The sequence below is a fragment of the Eschrichtius robustus genome, chromosome 2, assembly GCF_028021215.1.
Source record: "Eschrichtius robustus isolate mEscRob2 chromosome 2, mEscRob2.pri, whole genome shotgun sequence".
Lineage (NCBI taxonomy): Eukaryota > Metazoa > Chordata > Mammalia > Artiodactyla > Eschrichtiidae > Eschrichtius > Eschrichtius robustus.
This window is the reverse complement of record NC_090825.1, coordinates 162,378,274-162,397,285: the sequence shown is the minus strand read 5'-3', so window position 1 is coordinate 162,397,285 and position 19,012 is coordinate 162,378,274. Positions and strand designations below refer to the sequence as shown.

The 19,012-nt window shown below is 59.4% G+C and overlaps 1 protein-coding gene across 1 annotated transcript in view; it reads right to left on the bottom strand.

The window, feature by feature from the left end:
* The window catches only part of OBSCN (obscurin, cytoskeletal calmodulin and titin-interacting RhoGEF), a 148,003-nt gene that overhangs the window by 62,486 nt on the left and 66,505 nt on the right, over window positions 1–19,012 (bottom strand). The window contains exons 18-38 of the mRNA XM_068534674.1: window positions 17,400–17,684; window positions 16,975–17,241; window positions 16,544–16,813; window positions 15,328–15,594; window positions 14,757–15,023; window positions 14,439–14,551; window positions 14,171–14,324; window positions 13,623–13,727; window positions 12,577–12,843; window positions 12,068–12,337; window positions 11,680–11,946; window positions 11,323–11,589; window positions 10,949–11,215; window positions 9,600–9,872; window positions 8,614–8,880; window positions 8,139–8,405; window positions 6,319–6,591; window positions 5,617–5,883; window positions 4,382–4,648; window positions 4,005–4,268; window positions 2,823–3,086 (exon numbers count right to left, since the gene is read on the bottom strand). Of these exons, the coding sequence (XP_068390775.1) occupies window positions 2,823–3,086; window positions 4,005–4,268; window positions 4,382–4,648; window positions 5,617–5,883; window positions 6,319–6,591; window positions 8,139–8,405; window positions 8,614–8,880; window positions 9,600–9,872; window positions 10,949–11,215; window positions 11,323–11,589; window positions 11,680–11,946; window positions 12,068–12,337; window positions 12,577–12,843; window positions 13,623–13,727; window positions 14,171–14,324; window positions 14,439–14,551; window positions 14,757–15,023; window positions 15,328–15,594; window positions 16,544–16,813; window positions 16,975–17,241; window positions 17,400–17,684 (5,208 nt within the window). The remainder of the gene's footprint in view (window positions 1–2,822; window positions 3,087–4,004; window positions 4,269–4,381; window positions 4,649–5,616; window positions 5,884–6,318; window positions 6,592–8,138; window positions 8,406–8,613; window positions 8,881–9,599; window positions 9,873–10,948; window positions 11,216–11,322; window positions 11,590–11,679; window positions 11,947–12,067; window positions 12,338–12,576; window positions 12,844–13,622; window positions 13,728–14,170; window positions 14,325–14,438; window positions 14,552–14,756; window positions 15,024–15,327; window positions 15,595–16,543; window positions 16,814–16,974; window positions 17,242–17,399; window positions 17,685–19,012) is intronic.

Sequence of the window (19,012 nt, the reverse complement as noted above, 5' to 3'; positions counted from 1 at the left end):
GATCTCGGGCCCCTTCCTCCACTCCACGGGGGCCATCTTGCTCAGCTCGCAGCGCAGTGTGGCCGTGGTCCCTTCTGTGACCTCCTCCTTCCTCAGACCCTTTGTGAACTTGGTGGGCAGGGCTGGGCAGGGTCAGAGTGACACAGAAAACATCAGACTCTCTGGAGAATTTGGGGGGGATCCGGATGTGGACACTTGACAATAAAACACTCACACTTTGGAGCAAATAAGGAATAAAAGCTTGGACCCACAGACACATGGGTAGGTGGCAGTGCGTGGGGGCAGAGGACAGACTAGGCTGAGCCCATCTAGATACAAACCAGCAAGGAAATGGAATCCTCAGTGAGGACCTCATGACATGGACAGACACATAGAAATGGCCACAGTGCCCACAGGATGGATGGAAAAGGACAGTAATCAGAAGGGATGTCCTCTCAGCATCTTCCATGGCCCATCCTGCCTCAGAGTGTATCTGATGCCAGATTCAAGGGCCCAGATCCCTTCCCCCACTCTACATGCCAGGCTGCCCAGCTTACACCACACCATGGCTGTGGCCCCCTCCAGGCCTCATTCCTTAGCAATTTTATGATCTTGAGGGATATAGCTGGGGACGGAGACACAAAGAGAGCTACCTAAACTTTCCCACGAGTTTGCACCAGCACTCCCCCCTAGTCAACTCCTGCTGCTGCTGGGGCCAGAGCCCCGGCATGACTGGGCATGAACAGGACTGACAGAGCTAGGAACACCACAGCTAGAAGGGAAGCCGAAGTCACCCTCCTCCTGGCCTGTCGTCCTGGAGTAGGTGTCCTTGGGACCTGCATACTCTTAAAAGCAGCTCTCTTGGGCTGCTTGCAGCTGGTCAACTTGGGTCCTCCGCTCCTCGGCCACTGGTGGTGCCTCGTGCAGCGCAAGTTGCTCTAGACTGTGAGATAGGCCTCCAGGCCCACATCCCCTGTGGTCTCCTGGTGGGTCTGAACAGTGTGAGTGCCCAGTGTCTCTGCGCTGGAGACGCTGCACTCCATTCATGAAGTTCAAGGTGGCATGGTGGCCTGGCCTCTCCCCAGAGATCTGAGTATCTGCGCACATGACGGCCCTGCCCAGCCTCCAGAATCCTCTTCACTGTCCACCTTGTCTTGTGAGCCTGGCCCAACAGGGCCCAGGATGTGAGGCCCCTGTGCACCTGCAGAGCTGTCCTTCCTTCTGCGCTGAGATGCCCCCGTGCCCCTTCATCAATGCTGCTCACAGGACCCTCTCGGGACATGGTGGGTGGCCTCATCCTCTGTCCCATCTGCTACCCCCGCAGGAAGTGAGCAGGCCCTCACTAGGGCAGGCCCCTGAGGACCTGGACCCCCGGCACAGGGAGCTGACCTATCGCCAGGCCATGAGCCACACCACAGCCAAGCCCCGTCCTGAGTCCTCATCTCTGAGGGTCTCAGGCCCCTTCCACCACTGCATGGGGCTGCCTTGCTCAGCTCACAGCACAGCATGAATGTGGACACGGCCCCTCCCATGGCCTGCTCACGTTTCATAACTTTTGTGAATTGGCTGGTCAGGGCTGGGGAAGGTCAGACGGATACATAGACTGATGGACTCTGGAGCTTGCAGACAAGGAATGGGCCACAGACACCATGCTGGCCACACAAGCACCGGCTGGAAGGGGGGCCCCGAGGGGACACCAGGCAAAATGCCCACAGTGGGCTGCTCTGATGCAAGGGGACTCCCCCTACCCCGCTTCAAGGATACCCACCCAGCTGGCCGTCATCCACCCCACAAAGGAAGTGGCCCTATTGGCCCCTAAACCCATGGGCCAGCCCTCCTGCTCTAGTTGACTGTGCCCCACCCTCAAACTGTGGCCTCTCATCCCGTGTCCCAGCCACAGGTCGCCACGCCACGCCTGATGGACCCCCTTCTGTGGCAGTTGCCTAAAGCCAGCTTACCTGCCACAGATGCCAGACAGGGACCCAAACGTCAGCATGGGTGTCCACCTGCCCTTCCTGACTCTGGCTCTGCTCCTCAATGTAGCTCTTCCTGCCCCTCTTTCCTCTCCTTCCACAGTCAAGCACTGTCCACACCCACCTTACCTCCACCTCACCCTCCACACCCACCTCACCTCCACCTCACCCTCCACATCCACCTCACCTCCACCTCACCCTCCACATCCACCTCACCTCCACCTCACCTCCACCTAACCTCCACACCCACCTCACCTCCACACCCACCTCACCTCCACCTCACCCTCCAGTTCAAACTCCACCTCACCTCCATACCCACCTCACCTCCACCTTACCCTCCACATCCACCTCACCTCCACCTCACTCTCCACTTCAAACTCCACCTCACCTCCATACCCACCTCACCTCCACCTTATCCCTACACCCAGCCTCACCTCTCCTAACCACCAGACGCTGGACAGCAGAACCTAGGACCTCCCATCACGGCTCTCCCATGGCCCAGCATGCATGTCCCAGCTTCCATCTCTTGACACCCCGTTCGACATCCCACCCTCGAGGGCCACGCTTTGATCTACTTCCTAGCTTCTCTCTTGGCATGCCCCCTCAAGAGGACCATACTTCCACTCTTGTACTGTGTGGGTGCCCTCCTTCTCTCCCTCAGGCATGAGCCCCTGAGGGCAGGGAGGACCATATTCTCTGCTCTTTATCTGAGATGGGCCTCACAGAAGCAGGTGCTGGGAGACTCGTGCTGCAGGAATGCAGGAGATGCACACAGAAGCGAAAGACTGTACACAGACAGGGCAGAGCTCAAGGATGTGATCAAGCCCTCAGACACGAAGCCACTGCTCCACGTGGCCACACAGTCTTTACCTCTGACAGTGAGCGTGGCTGATGTCCTCTCCTGCCCGCACACACACGAGTACTCCCCAGCATCTGCCACAACCAGGCCACGGATCTCCAGCTCACACACGGCTCCATCCTGTCTCAGGCTCACTCTGTCTCCAGCTCTGAGGGTCTCAGGCCCCTTCCTCCACTCCACAGGGGCTGCCTTGCTCAGCTCGCAGTGCAGTGTGGCCGTGGTCCCTTCCATGGCCTCCTTGCTTCTCAGTCTTCTTATGAACTCAGCAGGCAGAGCTAAGGATGATCAGACAGACACAGACATCAGAGTCACGGGAGAACTTCAAAGGCAGGACATGACAGGACAGAGGAAAGGACACAGACTTCTACAGGATAATAAGACAGAACCTGCAGTGACACAAGGACACAAGGGGTAGGAAATAGCTCAAATGCTCGTTTCTCATGGTTCACACAACAGCCCAGAATGGGGAAGGAACTCCATGGAGTTATGGGAAGAGGGTGGCACTGAGATGAGGAGGGTAGGTGAGATGAGTGCAGGGGGATGCCATGAAATCAATAATTAGACACCAAAACACAGCTCTGCTTGGCCACATGGGTCTTTACCCCTGACAGTGAGCACGGCTGAGGTTTTCTCCTGCCCACACACGCATGAGTACTCCCCGGCATCTGCCACAACCAGGCCACGGATCTCCAGCTCACACACGGCTCCGTCCTGCCTCAGGCTCACTCTGTCCCCGGCTCTGAGGGTCTCGGGCCCCTTCCTCCACTCCACAGGGGCTGCCTTGCTCAGTTCACAGCGCAGCGTGGCCGTGGTCCCTTCCATGGCCTCTTCCTTCCTCAGACCCTTTGTGAACTTGGCAGGCAGGCCTGGAGATGGTCAGAAACACACAAACACTATCACACTCTCTGAACACGCAGAAGAAACAGGACGTGGATAGTTCATAGAAGATACAAAACCTAACTGGACACGGACCACCTGCTGGGTGTGCCCAATACACACTGTGGACTGTGACATTTAAAGGTCCAACCTGTACATGTGCCACACAGCAGACAGGGACCATGACAGGGACAACAAAAGAATTATGGAAGGAACAGGAACAGGATAGTGAGACAGCAGAGTAGAAAAGGAAACTGAGAGCAGAGAGGTGATGCAGCCACCAAATGCCAGTCCACGTGATCACATGTGGTCTTTACCCCTGACGGTGAGCGTGGCTGATGTCCTCTCCTGCCCGCACACACACGAGTACTCCCCAGCATCCTCCACGGTCAAGCCACGGATCTCCAGCTCACACACGGCTCCGTCCTGCCTCAGGCTCACTCTGTCTCCAGCTCTGAGGGTCTCAGGCCCCTTCCTCCACTCCACAGGGGCTGCCTTGCTCAGCTCACAGTGCAGCGTGGCTGTGGTCCCTTCCGTGGCCTCCTTGCTTCTCAGTCTTCCTATGAACTCAGCAGGTAGGGCTGCAACAAGGTCCGATGGACACAAGACATCATCTTCATCCCCCCACAAAGGATGAAAGGGGCTGTATGGAACCGCGTAGGGTCGCATGGGCAGAGTGGGTAAGTATACTTACCCTGTACGGTGAGCCTGGCCGATGTCATCTGGTCCCCGAAGCAGCAGGAGTACTGCCCGCTGTCCTGAGGCTGCAGGTCCCGGATGAGCAGTTCCAGCATGGTACCCTCCTGCCGCAGGCTGTACTTGTCTCCAGGCTGCACAACCTCATCTCCACGCCGCCACTCCACGGGCAGGGCCACCGATGACAGCATGCAGTGTAGTGTGGCAGCACCACCCTCCGGCACCTCCACGTCCTTCAGCCCCTCTCGGAACCGCACTGGCTGAGCTGTGGACAGGCATGAGCTCAGCTCAGCCCTCACCCTGCTGCCTCCTACAGGGGTCTCCCCTGCGGTCAAGCATGGCTGAGAGCAGCAGTTGCAGGGTGCAGGCAGGCCCACCTCACTGTCTACACTGGGGGCTAGTGACGGTGACCTCAAGACCTCTGCCTCTCCAGGACGGTGAGCCAAACAGCAGGAAACAGAGAAGGGTGGAGTGTTATGGGCTACATTGTGTCCCCCAAATTCATCTGTTGGAGCCCTAACCCTCAGGACCCAGAATGGGGCCGTATTTGGAGATGGGGGTCTTTAAAGAGAAGACTGAGGTAAAATTATGTCACTAGGGTGGGTCTTAATCCCACAGTATTGGTGTCCTTACAAGAAAAGGAGATTACGACACAGACACACACAGAGGGATGACTGTGAAGACACAGGGAGAAGACAGCTATCTACACGCCAAGGAGAAAGGCCTCAGGAGAAGCCAGGCCTGCCAACACCTTGATCTCAGACTTCTAGTCTCCAGAACTGGGAGACAATAAACCGGGAGACATGTTTTTTTATGCTACTCAGTCTGTGGTATTTGTTACCCGGACCCGAGCTGACTGAGACAGATGGAGATGAGCCAAGCCAGGAGAAGGGAGACACGGTGACGTCAGAACACAAAACAAAGTCAGGAATGAAGTAAAAAAGAGATTGCTGGTCAGAAGACCAAGAGAGGGTGAGGGATGCTATCAGGAGCATCAGAGACCCAGAGATGGGCAGTAGGGAGCAGAGCGAGATGGATGAACTGCTGGAAAGACACAGGTGGACAGACGGAGCCTCAGAACAGCCCCCCCACCCACCCACACACACACATAGAGGGCAGAGATAGAGAGGGTCAGATAGAGTCCCGGAGTCCCCCTTGCCCCTAGCAAGACAAGAAACAGGGGTGCCCAGAGTGCGGCTGGAGGCTGCCCAGCACCCCCCTCCAGGGGCTCACCATGGACCCTGACAATGGAGCTGCTCCAGGCACCCCCAGCCTCACACTTGTAGTGCCCACCGTCCTGAAGGGTGGTGTCAGTGACGACCAGTTGGGCTCGGCGGCCCTCATAGCTCAGACGGCACCGAGCCGACGGCCGCAGGGCCTTCCCATCCTTGGTCCAGCACACAGGGCTGTCTAAAGCAGCAGTCTCACAGACCAGGGTCAGATCTTCCCCCTCCATGACTGTGGCATCTGTGAGCTCCTGGGAGAAAACACTTGGCTTCTCTGAAGACAGAGAGGGATGCATAAGACACTTGGGGGCTCCTGCAGGAAAAGCCCCAGGTCTCACTGCAGACCAGGCAACACTCCTGGTCAGTGCCCACCTGCCCCCCTCAGTCTGGGCTGCAGACAGGGCTGCTGGGGGAACAGGACAGGCTCTGTGTGGCTCCACACACCAGAGGGGTGGGCCCAGCCCCTACACTGACCTTGCGTTCACCTCTGCATACCATGTGCAACAACGCATCTTGAAATAGCGCCACTCAGCCTCCCAAGCCCCGCTCCCTGGGATCCAAGGCCCCAGCCCATGGGAAGTCCATGGTGCCTTCTCTGTAAGCCCCAGGGCCTCACCCAGCGTGTGGCCAAGCCACTGTCTTGAGGTTGCATGCTTAGTCACACAGACTGGCCCCCACCACGGCACTGGGCACTGGGCATGCAGCCTACCTGTGACCTGCAAGGCAGCTGAGGTCCGCTGGTCGCCTGCCTCAAAATGGATGGTGCCTGAGTCCTTGAGGGCCAGCTGCCGCAGGGTAAGCACATGGTAGCCACCCGGCTGGACCTCGATCTCATTGAGTTCATTGGCAGACAGCGGGGTTTTGTCCAAGAACCAGTGGACGGGCTTGTAGTCGGCAGGGGAGATACGGCAGCAGAAGGTGGCCGAGGAGCCCTCCTGCACCTCCAGGTCCTCCAGGTCCTCCGTGATGAGCACTTTCTGGCCTGCAGGGACACAAACGGGCATGTCAGGGACCCTCTGGCCGGCTGCCAAGGGAAACAGGGTGCTCCCCAAGACCTGGGGTGGGCGCACAGCAGGGATCGAGCAAATGACTCTAACGGGCTCCGAATGACAAAACATAAAACAGTAAGTGGGTCGGAGCTGAACTGTCCAAAAGTATTTGTTTTAGGTCCACCAGTGAGCCCCAATCCACCTCTGGGGTCCTTCTGCAGAGCACACAAGGTGACCCACAGCAAGGCCCCTCCATCAAGCTGTGCTCCCTAACCTGTCTAGGCCAGTTATGCCTGTCACAGAAATCACTTAACGCAATTAAATTTTGTATTACCAGAAGAAACGAGTGTGAAAAAAGACGCATGCCTATGATAACATTTAAATCGAATGCATTGGAGGACTGATAACGTGAATCGCTAGAAAAAAATTTTTTGCTGTTGTCTTAGGTATGGTGAAAGCTTAGGAAGAAGTCATAAATATAGAGATAGATTGGCCTCCAGATTCCTTCTGTATTCACAGGTGTCTTGAAGCTATTGCACACCGGAAAGCATAGATGGCACATCATGAGGGCAATGTACACAAAAAGAGATAAGGAATTCTGATTCGTGAACTGATACACAAAGAAAAGGCTCTGGCTGACACTATTAGACTGGTACAAGTCTGTGTGTTTTAAATTTTTTTAAAGACCATATGTTGTTATTATGGGACACTCTGACTTTTTTAAAGTATGAACATCTATTGGGTTGGCCAAAAAGTTCGTTCGGGTTTTTCATAGCATCTTACGGACAAACCTGAACGAACTTTTTGGCCAACCCAATACTTTATTAGATAGTGGTGCTTCTACTGCACTAACAAAATGTTTCCACTGAGCTCAGTGGATTCACTGTATTTCACTGAAAAAGAGAAAAAAGTCAAGAGTGAGGCTTCTTTGTTATTCTTTTGGGTTTTTTTCTGTGGAGAGACCCCAGGAAGGACCTCCAGCTGACTTCACCCTGGACACCGGCCCTGGGATCTGGAGGGCTGGGCTCAACCCTGCCCTGATGCCTACTTGTCCTACAACCCTGAACCAGCCAACAACCCCGAGTAAAGGCCCAGTTTCCCCATCTGTGAAGTGGGAGAATGATAACCCTCACCCTGCCTGCCAGGTGAAAACTGCTGCTCAAACCTGAAAACTTCCCCGAGCGAGTCTTCTTCCACAGGAGCAGAGGCAGTACATCTGCATGTAAGTATGTGCAGAGCTCATGCAGGGGCACACGCTGGAAGGGCTCCAGAAACATTCATCCAGCAAATGAATGCACAAATAAATGAGGGCTGCCGAGTCATTTATACAAGGCCCAGCTGGGAGGGCCAGCGACAAGACCACCCAGGACAACTCCCCTTGGAGAGGGGGAAACCAAGGCTGGGTTTGTCTAGGGCCAGGCAGAGCTCTGATCTCTGCCCATCTTCAAGTCTACTTTAAACAAAGCTTACAGCTGAGCACACCATGGGCCTTGAAATACAGTGTGCAAATGAAAGCAACAGCACGGTGACTGGGCCTAACCTTTCACCAGGAGCCGAGCCTGGGACTGGGCCTGGCCGATGTCACAGGTGTAAGTGTCACTGTCCGCCTTCTCCAGGGCGCTGATGGTGAGCCGCAAGGTCAGGCCCTCCTGGCTGGGAGCATGCTTCTCCGAGGCTTGCAGCTCTGTGAGGCCCTTGCGCCAGGTCACTGAGGCCGCGAGGCGCTCCGTCTTGCAGGCGAACACAGCTGTGCCCTTCTCCTCCACCTGCAGGTCAGCCAGCTCCTCCGTGAACTGGTTTGGCTTTTCTGGGGGTGAATGGATGGGAGGGAGAGGCCTATGCAGACCCCATGTAGGCCCTCAGGACAGGAAATCACTCCCATCACAGGTGGTTCTCCTGGCCCACCCACAGAACCTCAGGGACCTGAGCGAGTCCCTTCCCTGCTGGGCGCCCCTCTGTTCCTGCCTGGGAAGAGAAGCCACAGGGGCTGTCCCAGGGTCTCTCATGGGGGTTACCTTCCACTCGGAGGCTGGCTGTGCTTTTGGAAGACTCCGTCTCACACGTGTACTCGCCAGAATCTTTGAGTGAGGCTGCGTGGATGACCAGCATGGCTCGAGTGCCTTCGACGAGAAGCTCATACTTCTTACTCTTGCGAATGGCTTTCCCGTCCTTCAGCCAGCACACTGGGGTCCCCTCCCGTGACAGCTCACACCTCAACACCACATCCTCACCCAGCACGGCCCGCTGGTCTTCCAGTGGCTTCACAATGTCAACTGGCCTCTCTGAAAAGAACAGAGATGGTGGCCCAAGAGGCATGGCCACAGCTCTACCCACGGCCACAGCCCTAGCCATGCCTGGGGTGAGGGCAGGGCAGGCATTCAGGAACCTTCAGGTTCTGAAGGCTGAGACCACAGAACCTACAGCTCCAAAACTTCCGACTCTGGAACCTCAGACCCAGGGGCCTCAGAGCCCTGGAATACCAGGGAACGACCCCGGGAGGGAGAAATATTAGACCACAGAATCTTATGTTCTCAGCACTGTTCAGAGTCCTGTGACTCAAAGCATGGCCATGGGCCAGCGCTGACTATGGGCTGAGCTTCACCCACTGGCACCAAGTACTCATGCTGGAAGTAGGAGCTCAGAAATGCCAATGGCAATTTCACTGGCTTCATGAGTCATGCACCCTGGGAGCTACCACAGCAGTCGAATCACGGACTGAAGATCAGAAACCCCGCTCCTGCCCAAAGGCTCCAGAACCTCATTCTAGAAAGTAAGCCCCCTGGATGACCAGAACCCCCCAGTACTCTGACAGATGCCTCCAGGTGCCAACCAGGGGCTGGGGAGACAGTCCCCAGATGCACCCCCTTCCAGCTTCCAAGCCCAAGGCCCCTGCTCCAGGCTGCCTCGGGAGGGCCCAGGCGCAGCAGCTCCCAAACCAGCCCCTGGAGACAGACCCCCGACCTGTCCCAGCCAGTCAGTTCCCACTGCCACCATCACCCACCTCTGATGATGAGCGAGGCCTTGGAGGTGAGGTCCCGCACAGAGAAGACCACGTCCCCAGCGTCACTTGGCAGAGCATCTCGGACAGCCAGCATATACTTGCGGCCCTGGCGTGTGGCCCGGAAGCGGCCAGAGCTGCCCACCGTTTTCCCACCAACCATCCATACAGCAACATCGCCAGTGTTCTCATGGGACAGGACGCACTCAAAGCTGCAGCTCTCGCCCTCCATCACCTCCACTGTCTTCAGCCTCTTGGTGATGCCCACGTGCAGGTCTGTGGGCCAGAGGAGACAGCCGTCATTCCAGCCAGGCCCACGGAAGCCTGCCCCTTGAGACAGGCACCGTCAAGCCTGTAGCAGCCCCGGTCCACACCCCAGGAGGGGCAAGACCAGCCAGAGAACCTGCATACCCACCCTCCCCAACCCCACTCCCAGAGGGCCTGCTGCCCCTCTCAGCAAATGTCCTCTTGGCCTCCAGCTGTCCACACCTTGGTGTTTGGATGGCTGATAGCTATGCGTTATGACCAGGGCGGCCGCCTTCACATTTGCTATGGAACAATGTGGAGAGAATAAGCACCACACACAGCTGTCACCAGCTTATATGCTCCAGAAGAAGAACAGGCACCCAAAATGAAGAGGCAATCCAGCTCTAGGACAAACTCACCACACCGCCCTCCCTTTCCTGTCCCATTCCTGTCTCATCAAACACTGGCCAGACCATCAGGGACCAGCCACGGGATCACAGGGCAGCAGGCCTGCCATGCACACAAGAGACAGCAGGACTACGGGGGTGGAGCCAGGACAGTGGTGCACACAGGATGTCAGGCATTCACCCTATAGTTGGGGAACCAGGCCCAGATTGGGAGGAGCATGTGAAAAGCATGTGGCCTGCCCACAGCCACCTTCACCAGGCTGTGCCATGGCCTGGGAGCCCTACTGGGGCACCCCCTGCCTGACATCTTGGGCTCTCCCACTCGCCCACTCCAGGAGGCTCTCCTGACCGCTCCTCTGTGGCCCCTGTGCCTGCCCGTATACATCCCCTGGTGCAGAGTGAATGTTTCCAGCCTCTGTAGAATCCTTTACACCTCAGGACTCTATCAAGCAGGGCCAGTCTAGTCTCCCAAGCTTTGCTCTGTTGCCCATCATCCCTGGCCCGCCTGCCTGCACCTGGGCCTCCTATGACCCTGTCAAGCCCGCTCCTTCAGGAGCCTGCCCTGACCTCTCCAGGCTCAGCAGAGCAGCCCCTGGTCTCGGAGGGTGGGTGGGCCCCCCAGGCGGAGGCACCCCCATGCCCAGAGCCACGGCCCCCCGTGCCCTGGCCCCGCCATCTAGAGCCAGCTGCAGCACGCACCGTGCACGGTGACATGGGCACGGGTCTCATCAGTGCCCACGTCGCAGGTGTACAGGCCAGCATCGTCCCTGCTCAGGTTGTGCACCACGAGTCCCCGAGTGCCCGCTGTGTACAGGAAGTCATACTTGTCGCTGGGGCCCAACTCCATGCCGTCCTTTCGCCACACCACACGAGCCTGGTGGTCAGAGACCTCGCACCGCAAGGTCAGCGTGCCCCACTCCTCCACGGACACGTCGTCCAACGCCTTCAGGAACACCACCGGCTTCCCTGCAGGGAAGGTGTGGGCGACTGAGGGAACGAGCTGCCACCTCTGGCCCTCGGGGTGCCAGGTGCACATCCCAGGGGTCCCCAGAGACCCCACAAGGACACCTCACCTTTGACCTCCAGGCGGGCCGAGGCCATAACCTTGGGCGAGGAGGCACATACAGTGCCCGTGTCAGTCCGTTGGACCTGCTTCAGCACCAGCGTGTGGCGGCGGCCCTCATGGGTAATCTTGTGGAGGCTGTCGTTACACAGTGGCGTCCCATTGAGCGACCACTCCACCTCCTCGTCCTCGTGGGACAGCTCGCAGGAGAAGCAGGCACAGCCCTCCTCCGTGACCTCCAAGTCCTGCAGCGGCTGCGTCACCGTCACCTCCCGCACTGCCAGGAGCACACCAGGCAGCTCAGCATGGCCGCCATCACCGCCTCCCCTGAGACCCTCTGGTGGCCCCGTGCCCCCTCGCTCTGTACCTTCCACAGTAACCTCAGCGCTGCTCTGGGCACTGCCGGCCTGGCACCGGTAGACACCAGCATCCGCGGGCGTGAGCCGCAGGATGCGCAGCTCTGCCATGTGGCCCTCCAGCCCCATCTTGAACTTGTCAGATGGCACCAGGGGTGTCTCCTCCTTGTACCACTGCACGGTCTTGGGGGGTGGCTTGAAGTCACAGGACAGGACTACCGACTGCAGCTCACGCCCCATCTTGGGCTCTAGTGGCCGCGTGAGCACCATGGGAATGTCTGTGGAGGAAGGAAAGAGGGAAGCACTGCGTAAAGTGGGCCAGACCACAAGGCCATAACACCTGCCCTTGCCCTGCCTCCTCTCCATCCTCCGCCAACCCGCCAGGCAGCGCACTTTCACCTGAGACGACCAGGCAGGCGGTGGAGCGTGATTTGCCGATGGTGAAGTGCACCGGCCCCGTCATGGTGGAGCAGGTACGCCGCAGCGTCAGCCGGTGCACTGTGCCCTCCTGTTCCATGCCCACGTCAGCCCCTGCCTGCAGCACCGTCTCCCCCAGGAGCCACTTAGGCGGCCGCACCGAGGGGATGGAGGTCTCACACTCGAACCAGGCAGGGGCGGGCTCCATCACCGTCACATCCTGCAGGCCCCGCACGATAGTGATGGATTGCTCTGTGGGCGAGCGGCCAGTCACTGGGGCAGTCCCAAGGGAGGGTCACCAGCCACCCCTCCTGCGGGGTTGGTGTTACTTCCTGGGAACAAACCCTCTCAGGCATGCTCACTTCCTCCCTGGGGTGACCCAATGCACCCAGTCAGGTCCTTCTCAGACCTGGCCACCTCTAAGTGCCACAGGCTGTAACACCTCCCCTGGGGGAAAAAAGGAACAGCTGCCCACCCAGCCCTGCCCGAACCTTCCACAAAGAATTGGGCACTGGTCTTAACGTCGCCAGCATCACAGGTATAAGTGTCCTCGTCCTCAGGCTGGACGGCGTTGATGACCAGCTGGCGGTAGAGGCCGTCACTGACCATCTCATACTTGGCCCCGGGCTGCAGTTCCACGCTGCCCTTGAACCACCGCACCTGGGCACTGGCCCTCGACATCTGGCACTCGAGCACACCGCGGTGCTTCTCCATCGCGATCTTGTCCCGCAGCGGGCGTAGGATGGATACTGGCAGCTCTGTGGGTACACCCAGCAGGGTCAGGGCAGGTGCACAGTGATCCCGAACACCCAGGGCTGGGTGCTCTGGCTGTGCATCTCCCAAGCAGCCGGACTGGGACGTCATGCTCAGGCTAAACGGCCTATGCCGGCCCACCCACCAGTGCCAGCAGATAGCTAGGCTGAGTGTTGCCCTCGGGCTAGTCTGGGACTTGCTGCTCACATCTGACCACAAGGACAGTGGGCACACACCCACACTTGCTATCATCCAGTGGGCCTCATCATGTGCATGCCTGCCCCGCTCCCCCACCCCGCCCGTCCTCTCGCCACACAGCCTCACCCTCATCCGGCACACCCCCGAATCCCTTGCACCCTGCCCTCACCTTATGCATCCAAACGCCCCACACCCCTGCCCCCTACCTGTTTCTAGACCCTTTCTCCCTCATGCCCCGCAGCCACTTTGACTGCCATCAAGGCCACCAGGTAAAGCCTTGTGTGCTTACTTCCTGCCAGGGCCTCACACCTTTTCTCTCCAGCACTTGCTGCAGTCCCAGGAAGGAGAATTCATTGGTACCTCCATTTTAAACAAAGAAGGAGACCCCAAGGCTGCCTCCCCTAGACCACTTTCTTCCTGCCAAGGAGGGAATACCCACTTTCCCTCCTCCTGGATCACTGCTGTCCTCATTCCAGGAGGGACCCCAGGACAGGGAGAGCTGGCCTTTCAGCCCTGTAAGACTCAGTACACGTGCTTGTTCACACACACGCTGTCCAGCCCATGCCCTGCCCTGAGCCGCCATTACCTTTTACTCGGAGCTGGGCTCGTGATTCTGCACATTGTGCTACAAATTTGATTTCCCCTGCATCTTCCACCAGGACCCTCCGATAGATGAGAGTGTATGTCCTTCCTGGGAACAAAGGCCACTCAGCACTAAAGGGAGGGGTGGCCGGGGGGCGGGAAGGAGGAGGAGCCCTGCTGAAGCCCACCCACTGTCCTCGTCTCACCTTCCTGGCGGATCCGCACATTGTCACTGGGCCGAAGCTTGCTGCCCTCCCGGAACCACTGGGCAGGCACCTCATCGTGGGACACCTCGCAGGAGAAGGTGGCACCCTCTCTCTCCATCACTTCCACATCCTCCAGAGGCCTCACGATCTGGACATTTCGGCCTGGGGCAAGAAGCAGGCCCTGCTACATCCTGACACGCAGAGCTATCTGACCGCTACCCCCGACCCCAGCTTGCTGAGGGAGTGCAGGATGGGTGGGACAAGAGCAGAGCCAGAGGGCCAAGCACCTGCTGGGTGACGCAGTGGGGGGCCAGGAGGTTCCTGCACCCACCCGCCCAGCCCTCACCTTGCACCGTCAGGGAGGCCGAGCTCTGAGCATCGTGGGCGTCACACACATACACGCCCTGGTCCCCGAGCTCACATCGGTAAATGATGAGACTCCTGCAGGCCCCCTGGGCCACCATGCCCACTGTCTTGCTCACCTGCAGCTGCACACCATCCTGTGGAGGAATGAGGCCGGGTCAAGTGCTGGAACTGCCCAGCAGGGTGGTCCCACTCCCGCCCACCCATGGTGAGAGGTGAGAGGGGGCAGAGGAGTCCAAGTTCCCAGGCACCTTCAACCAGCGCACATCCACATTGGGGCGTGAGAGCTCACAGTCCAGGACCACCTTGTCCTTTTCCGTGGCCACCACATCCTGCAGAGGGCGGCTGAACTTCACAGGCAGCTCTGGGAAGGCAGGAGGGGAGTGGTGAGAAGCAGGGCCTCTGGGCGGGGACAGGGCCTGAGCTGGTTGGAATCACTCAGCTGGTTAAAGGAATGAGCCTCCCTCCTCCAGGATTCCATATCCCTGCCCAAAGCTGCCTCCCTGGGCCACCCTGGGGACAGGGGCAGGTGCTCTGGAGTAAGTCCCGCCCCACCTATGTCCACCTACCAGTGACCACCAGCCGCGCAGATGTGTGCACGCCCTCCGCCCTGAAGGAAACCAGGCCACTGTCCTGCCTCTGCAGCCCAGACAGCGTAAGGGTATGGGTGGGGCCGTGCACCACCAGCTGGCACGTGGGTCCCGGCTGGAGCCGAAGGCCATCTCGAGTCCAGCTGCCCTCCACATCAGCATGGGACAGCTCTACTTCCATTGTGGCTGTGCCCTGCTCCTGCGCCTCCACTGTCTGCAGGCCCTGCACAAGCCGGACCTGGCGCACTATGGGACAAACAAGGGGAAGGATGAGCCACTGCAGCAAGACCCTGGCCCTCGGTCCAGCCCCCATCACTTCCCCAGGGAGCCTCAAGGTGCTCTGGAAGGGGAGGTCTGCCCCTCCAGGTGGATGCCTGCCCCCTCCTTTACTCCCTTCCCCACCTCCCCAGCCCCTGCAAGTGGAGGTCCGCCCCTTCCTCTCTCTTTCCCTTTTCCCCCTTTTCCAGGGCCCTGCCCCCAGGGGGAGATTCCCTAGCCTCCCCCACTCCTCGATGCCCAACCCCCAGGCCAAGCCCCCTAAGCTGCTCACTTTCCACAGTCAGCTTGGCCTGCGTCTTATCATCCGCTGTCTCGCAGCCATAGAAACCACGGTCAGCGAAACCCACACTGCGGAGAACCAAGCGGTGACTTGAGCCCTCGGCGTGGATCTCCACATTCTCGCCTGTCACCAGGGCTGCGGCGTTGCGTGTCCACTTGACCTCCGGCCATGGCCGCGTCAGCTCCACCTCCATGGTCACCGAGCTCCGCTCCTCCACAGTCTGTGGCTCCAGCTTTTTTTTGAACAACACTGGGGCCTCTGGAGTCACAGGAGAGGGAGGTCATTACAGCCACTGCCACTCTCAGGAAAGCAAGGCAGAGGGACCCTGCCCCAACCCCCAGCCAGCAGAGCTGCCCTCCACCACATTCCGACTCCAAGCTAGGCAAGGCCTTGGCCATACTCAGGGCCCAGCTGCACACATGCACAGGCACAATTTTATGGAAGGAAACCACACTTCAGGGGGGGCTTCTCCTTTCCCAGTCCCCCTCCCACCTCCTGCTCCCCTGCTCTGAACAACTCCTGCCATCCCCCACCAGAACCTGGAACTCCTAAGTGTGGCCGGTGACCAGGAGCATCAGGACACAGGGAGCCATTGAGACAGGCAGACTCTGAGCTCCCAGACCGGCTGCACCACAGTCTCTGCTTTAACTAGGCCCTGGATGCGTCACATTAAGGAAGAGAAATGCTAGAGTGAATCTCCCAGTCTCGGGCTGTGCCATGATCTCCCCAGAAGTGCATCTGCCCGCATTACTCCCTTACTCAAGAACCTGAGATGGCCTGGCTCCCACTTACCCTCAGGTAACGTTCTGGCCCTCCCCCATGCAATCTGGCTTCAGCGAGCAAAGCACACCCCCATCATCTGCATCTGCTTGCACTGGCTGCCAACTCCAGTCTCTCCCACCTTGCCATCCTTTGGGCTCAGCAAGGATCGTCTCCTCTAGGAAGACTCCCTGGAGTGTCTGAGCCTCCACCCACTCCCCGACCAGGTGTGCACTACAGGAGTTTACCATCTCCCCTTTAGAGCAGGTGCCTGGCCCCTCGGTCCGACCCTACTCTTCTCTCTGCAGCTGACAAACCCTGTGTCCTCTGAAGTCAGCCAGATGAGCTGGATACAGGCCAGCACCAGGATGCTACCTTGGGACCAGCCCATTAGGAGACGCCTGCTGCGAGGAGCCGGTGCACCCTTCCTGCTGCCCCACACACGCACCTCGGACCCGGAGGGCAGCCACGGTCTTGATGCCCTCAGCCTCCGCGGTGATCTGGCCGGCATCCTCCAGGACCAGGCCCAAGATAGTCAGGCTGTGGCTGGCACCCTTCTGCGATATGAGAAACTTCTCGCTGGACTGTAGCTTGACGCCATCCCGGAACCACGTCACCACCACGTCGCTGGGAGTCACCATGCACTGGAAGGTGGCCTCGCAGCCCTCCTCCGCGACCACCGCGCTCAGCCCAGACGTGAACTTGACCACGCGGGGCACTGCGGGTAAGAGCTCCACTTGAGAGGCGGGCAGGAGGGGCAGGGGCCCCCACCTAGCAGACGCCGCGGAACGACACCTCTTCGGGAAGCAGCCCCGGAATGCTCCGCCAAGCCACCCACCCACCTGGGCGTCCCAGCCCCTGCGCCCGGCATCCGCATACCGCTCACGGTGAGCATGGCGCTGGTGTGGTCATCGCGGCTCTCGCACACGTACTCCCCCGCATCCTCTGCCCGCAGGCCCGACACAGTGAGCGAGCGCTGAAGCCCCGCAGCCGCCATCTGGAAGCGTTTGCCGGCCCGGAGTTGCGTGCTCCCGCGGCGCCACACCACCTGGGCCTGCGCCGGGCTCAGCTCGCAGACCAGCTTCACTGTGCCGCCCAGCTCCCCGCTCACGGGCTCCAGGGGACGGCAGAACTTGGCAGCCACCTCTGGGGGAGGGGAGGGGAGGGGACGTCAGCCTGGTGGGGCTCGGGCCATAGGACCAGCTCTGAGCTGCCTGGTCGTGCGCCCTGAGCCTCACCCAGTCTCCACTCCAGGATGCTGCAAACAAGGGGTTCCCAGAGGACCTCCCCGTGACCCCACTCACCTTCCACCTGCACCGGGAAGTCCTGCTCCTCTGCGCCCAGGCGGCAGCTGTAGACGGCACTGTCCAGGGTCTGCGCGCCACGCACAGTCAGGGTGTGGGTGTCCCCCAGGCTGGCCATCTCGTGCCGCTTGCTGCTGCGAATCTCCACACCGTCCTTGAGCCACGTCACCGCGGCCACAGTGGGTGTGGCCAGCGTGGCTGTCAGGACGATGTCCTCGTGTTCCCTGACCACCAGAGGTTCCCTGCGTCTGGGTCTCTCCAGGGTAGGGGGCTCAAGTTCCGGCTCTGGAGGGCGGGGGCGGGGGGTGACCAACAAGCATTAGAGGGGAGACTCTCGCATCCCTGGCCTGGGTCCCGTCCCGCCTCCAGGCCACATGGTGGGAGAAGACTTGGAATGAAACTGCCCGGGCTGTCCAGCTCTCCACTGCTGCCTCTCTGCTGAGCAAGCCAGACAGTGAATGCAACAGGGCCACACTCTGCCTGCCAGGCACCATCCAGGCTCACAGGGGCAGTGCAGGGCAGCCAGGAGGGACCACCTGGGGCCACAAGCTCTGTCCCACCAAGAGCTGAGAGTCTAGGATCCCTGCCCCCATCCCCAAGGGAAGATGGGCCCCATGAGCAGCTAATGCAGGGAAAGTAGGGCACACAGTGACCCTGACACAGCCTGGGGGCTGGGCCAAAATCCCAGAAAAGCAGTGGGGAGCAGAGCCAGGAAGGGAGGCGGAGGAGGACGGTCTCCGTAGAAGAACCCTCATGCGGAGTGGAGAGACCAGGCAAAGACTGAGAGGGATGAAACAGCCTGAGAGCCTCCAGCAGCCAAGCATGGGGGCAAAGCCAAGGCAGAGAAGGGGGAAGGGGAAGGCCCTGGGAGGGGACCCAAGAGCGTCCCTGTGAGGGCTGACCCAGGGGAGCACCTGGAAGGACCACACTGGCTGCTGGATTGGGGGCACGGGCCACAGCTGGGGACAGGGACAGTGTCACCCACCTCAGAACACTGAAACCCAGTGATGTCATCAGCAGCCAGGAGGGGCAGGAGGGACGGGAGCAGGCAACAAACCAGCTTGGCTCAGGCCCAGGACAGGATGGGCATCTGAGCAGAGGCCGACACAATGGGCTGACCTCAATGCAGCTGGACGGTCAGGGCCCCAAGGCCAGAGACACGGACTCCAGACCCAATGGGGGCAGGGGCATCCAAGGCCAGAAGCTCCTCAGAGCAGGACTGGGCTCCACAGCTGCCCAGGAAGAATTAATATGGGAATAGTGCCCCTTGCCAACGACAGACAAAGAATGGCCATTTCAGCAGACTACAGGCCTTAGCAGCCTGCAGACGACTGAGAAAGCCTGTGGCAGGTTTCATGCTGGGAGAGGTGGGGATGTGATGGAGAGATGCAGGAACCTGGGGAAGCAGATGCCAAAAGTGTCCTGGACTAGGGGCTGTGGCAAGCATCCCGCAACTCAAGGACCTTCCCAGTGGACAGAGCCCTGGGGCTGACTGCATCAGAGGAGAACCCAGCACAGGCCCAACACACACATGTCCCCCCACCCTGCTGGAGATGTGCTAATTTCCCCCAATTTGTCAGGTGCTCAGCCTCTACACCCAACCCTGGCACCCA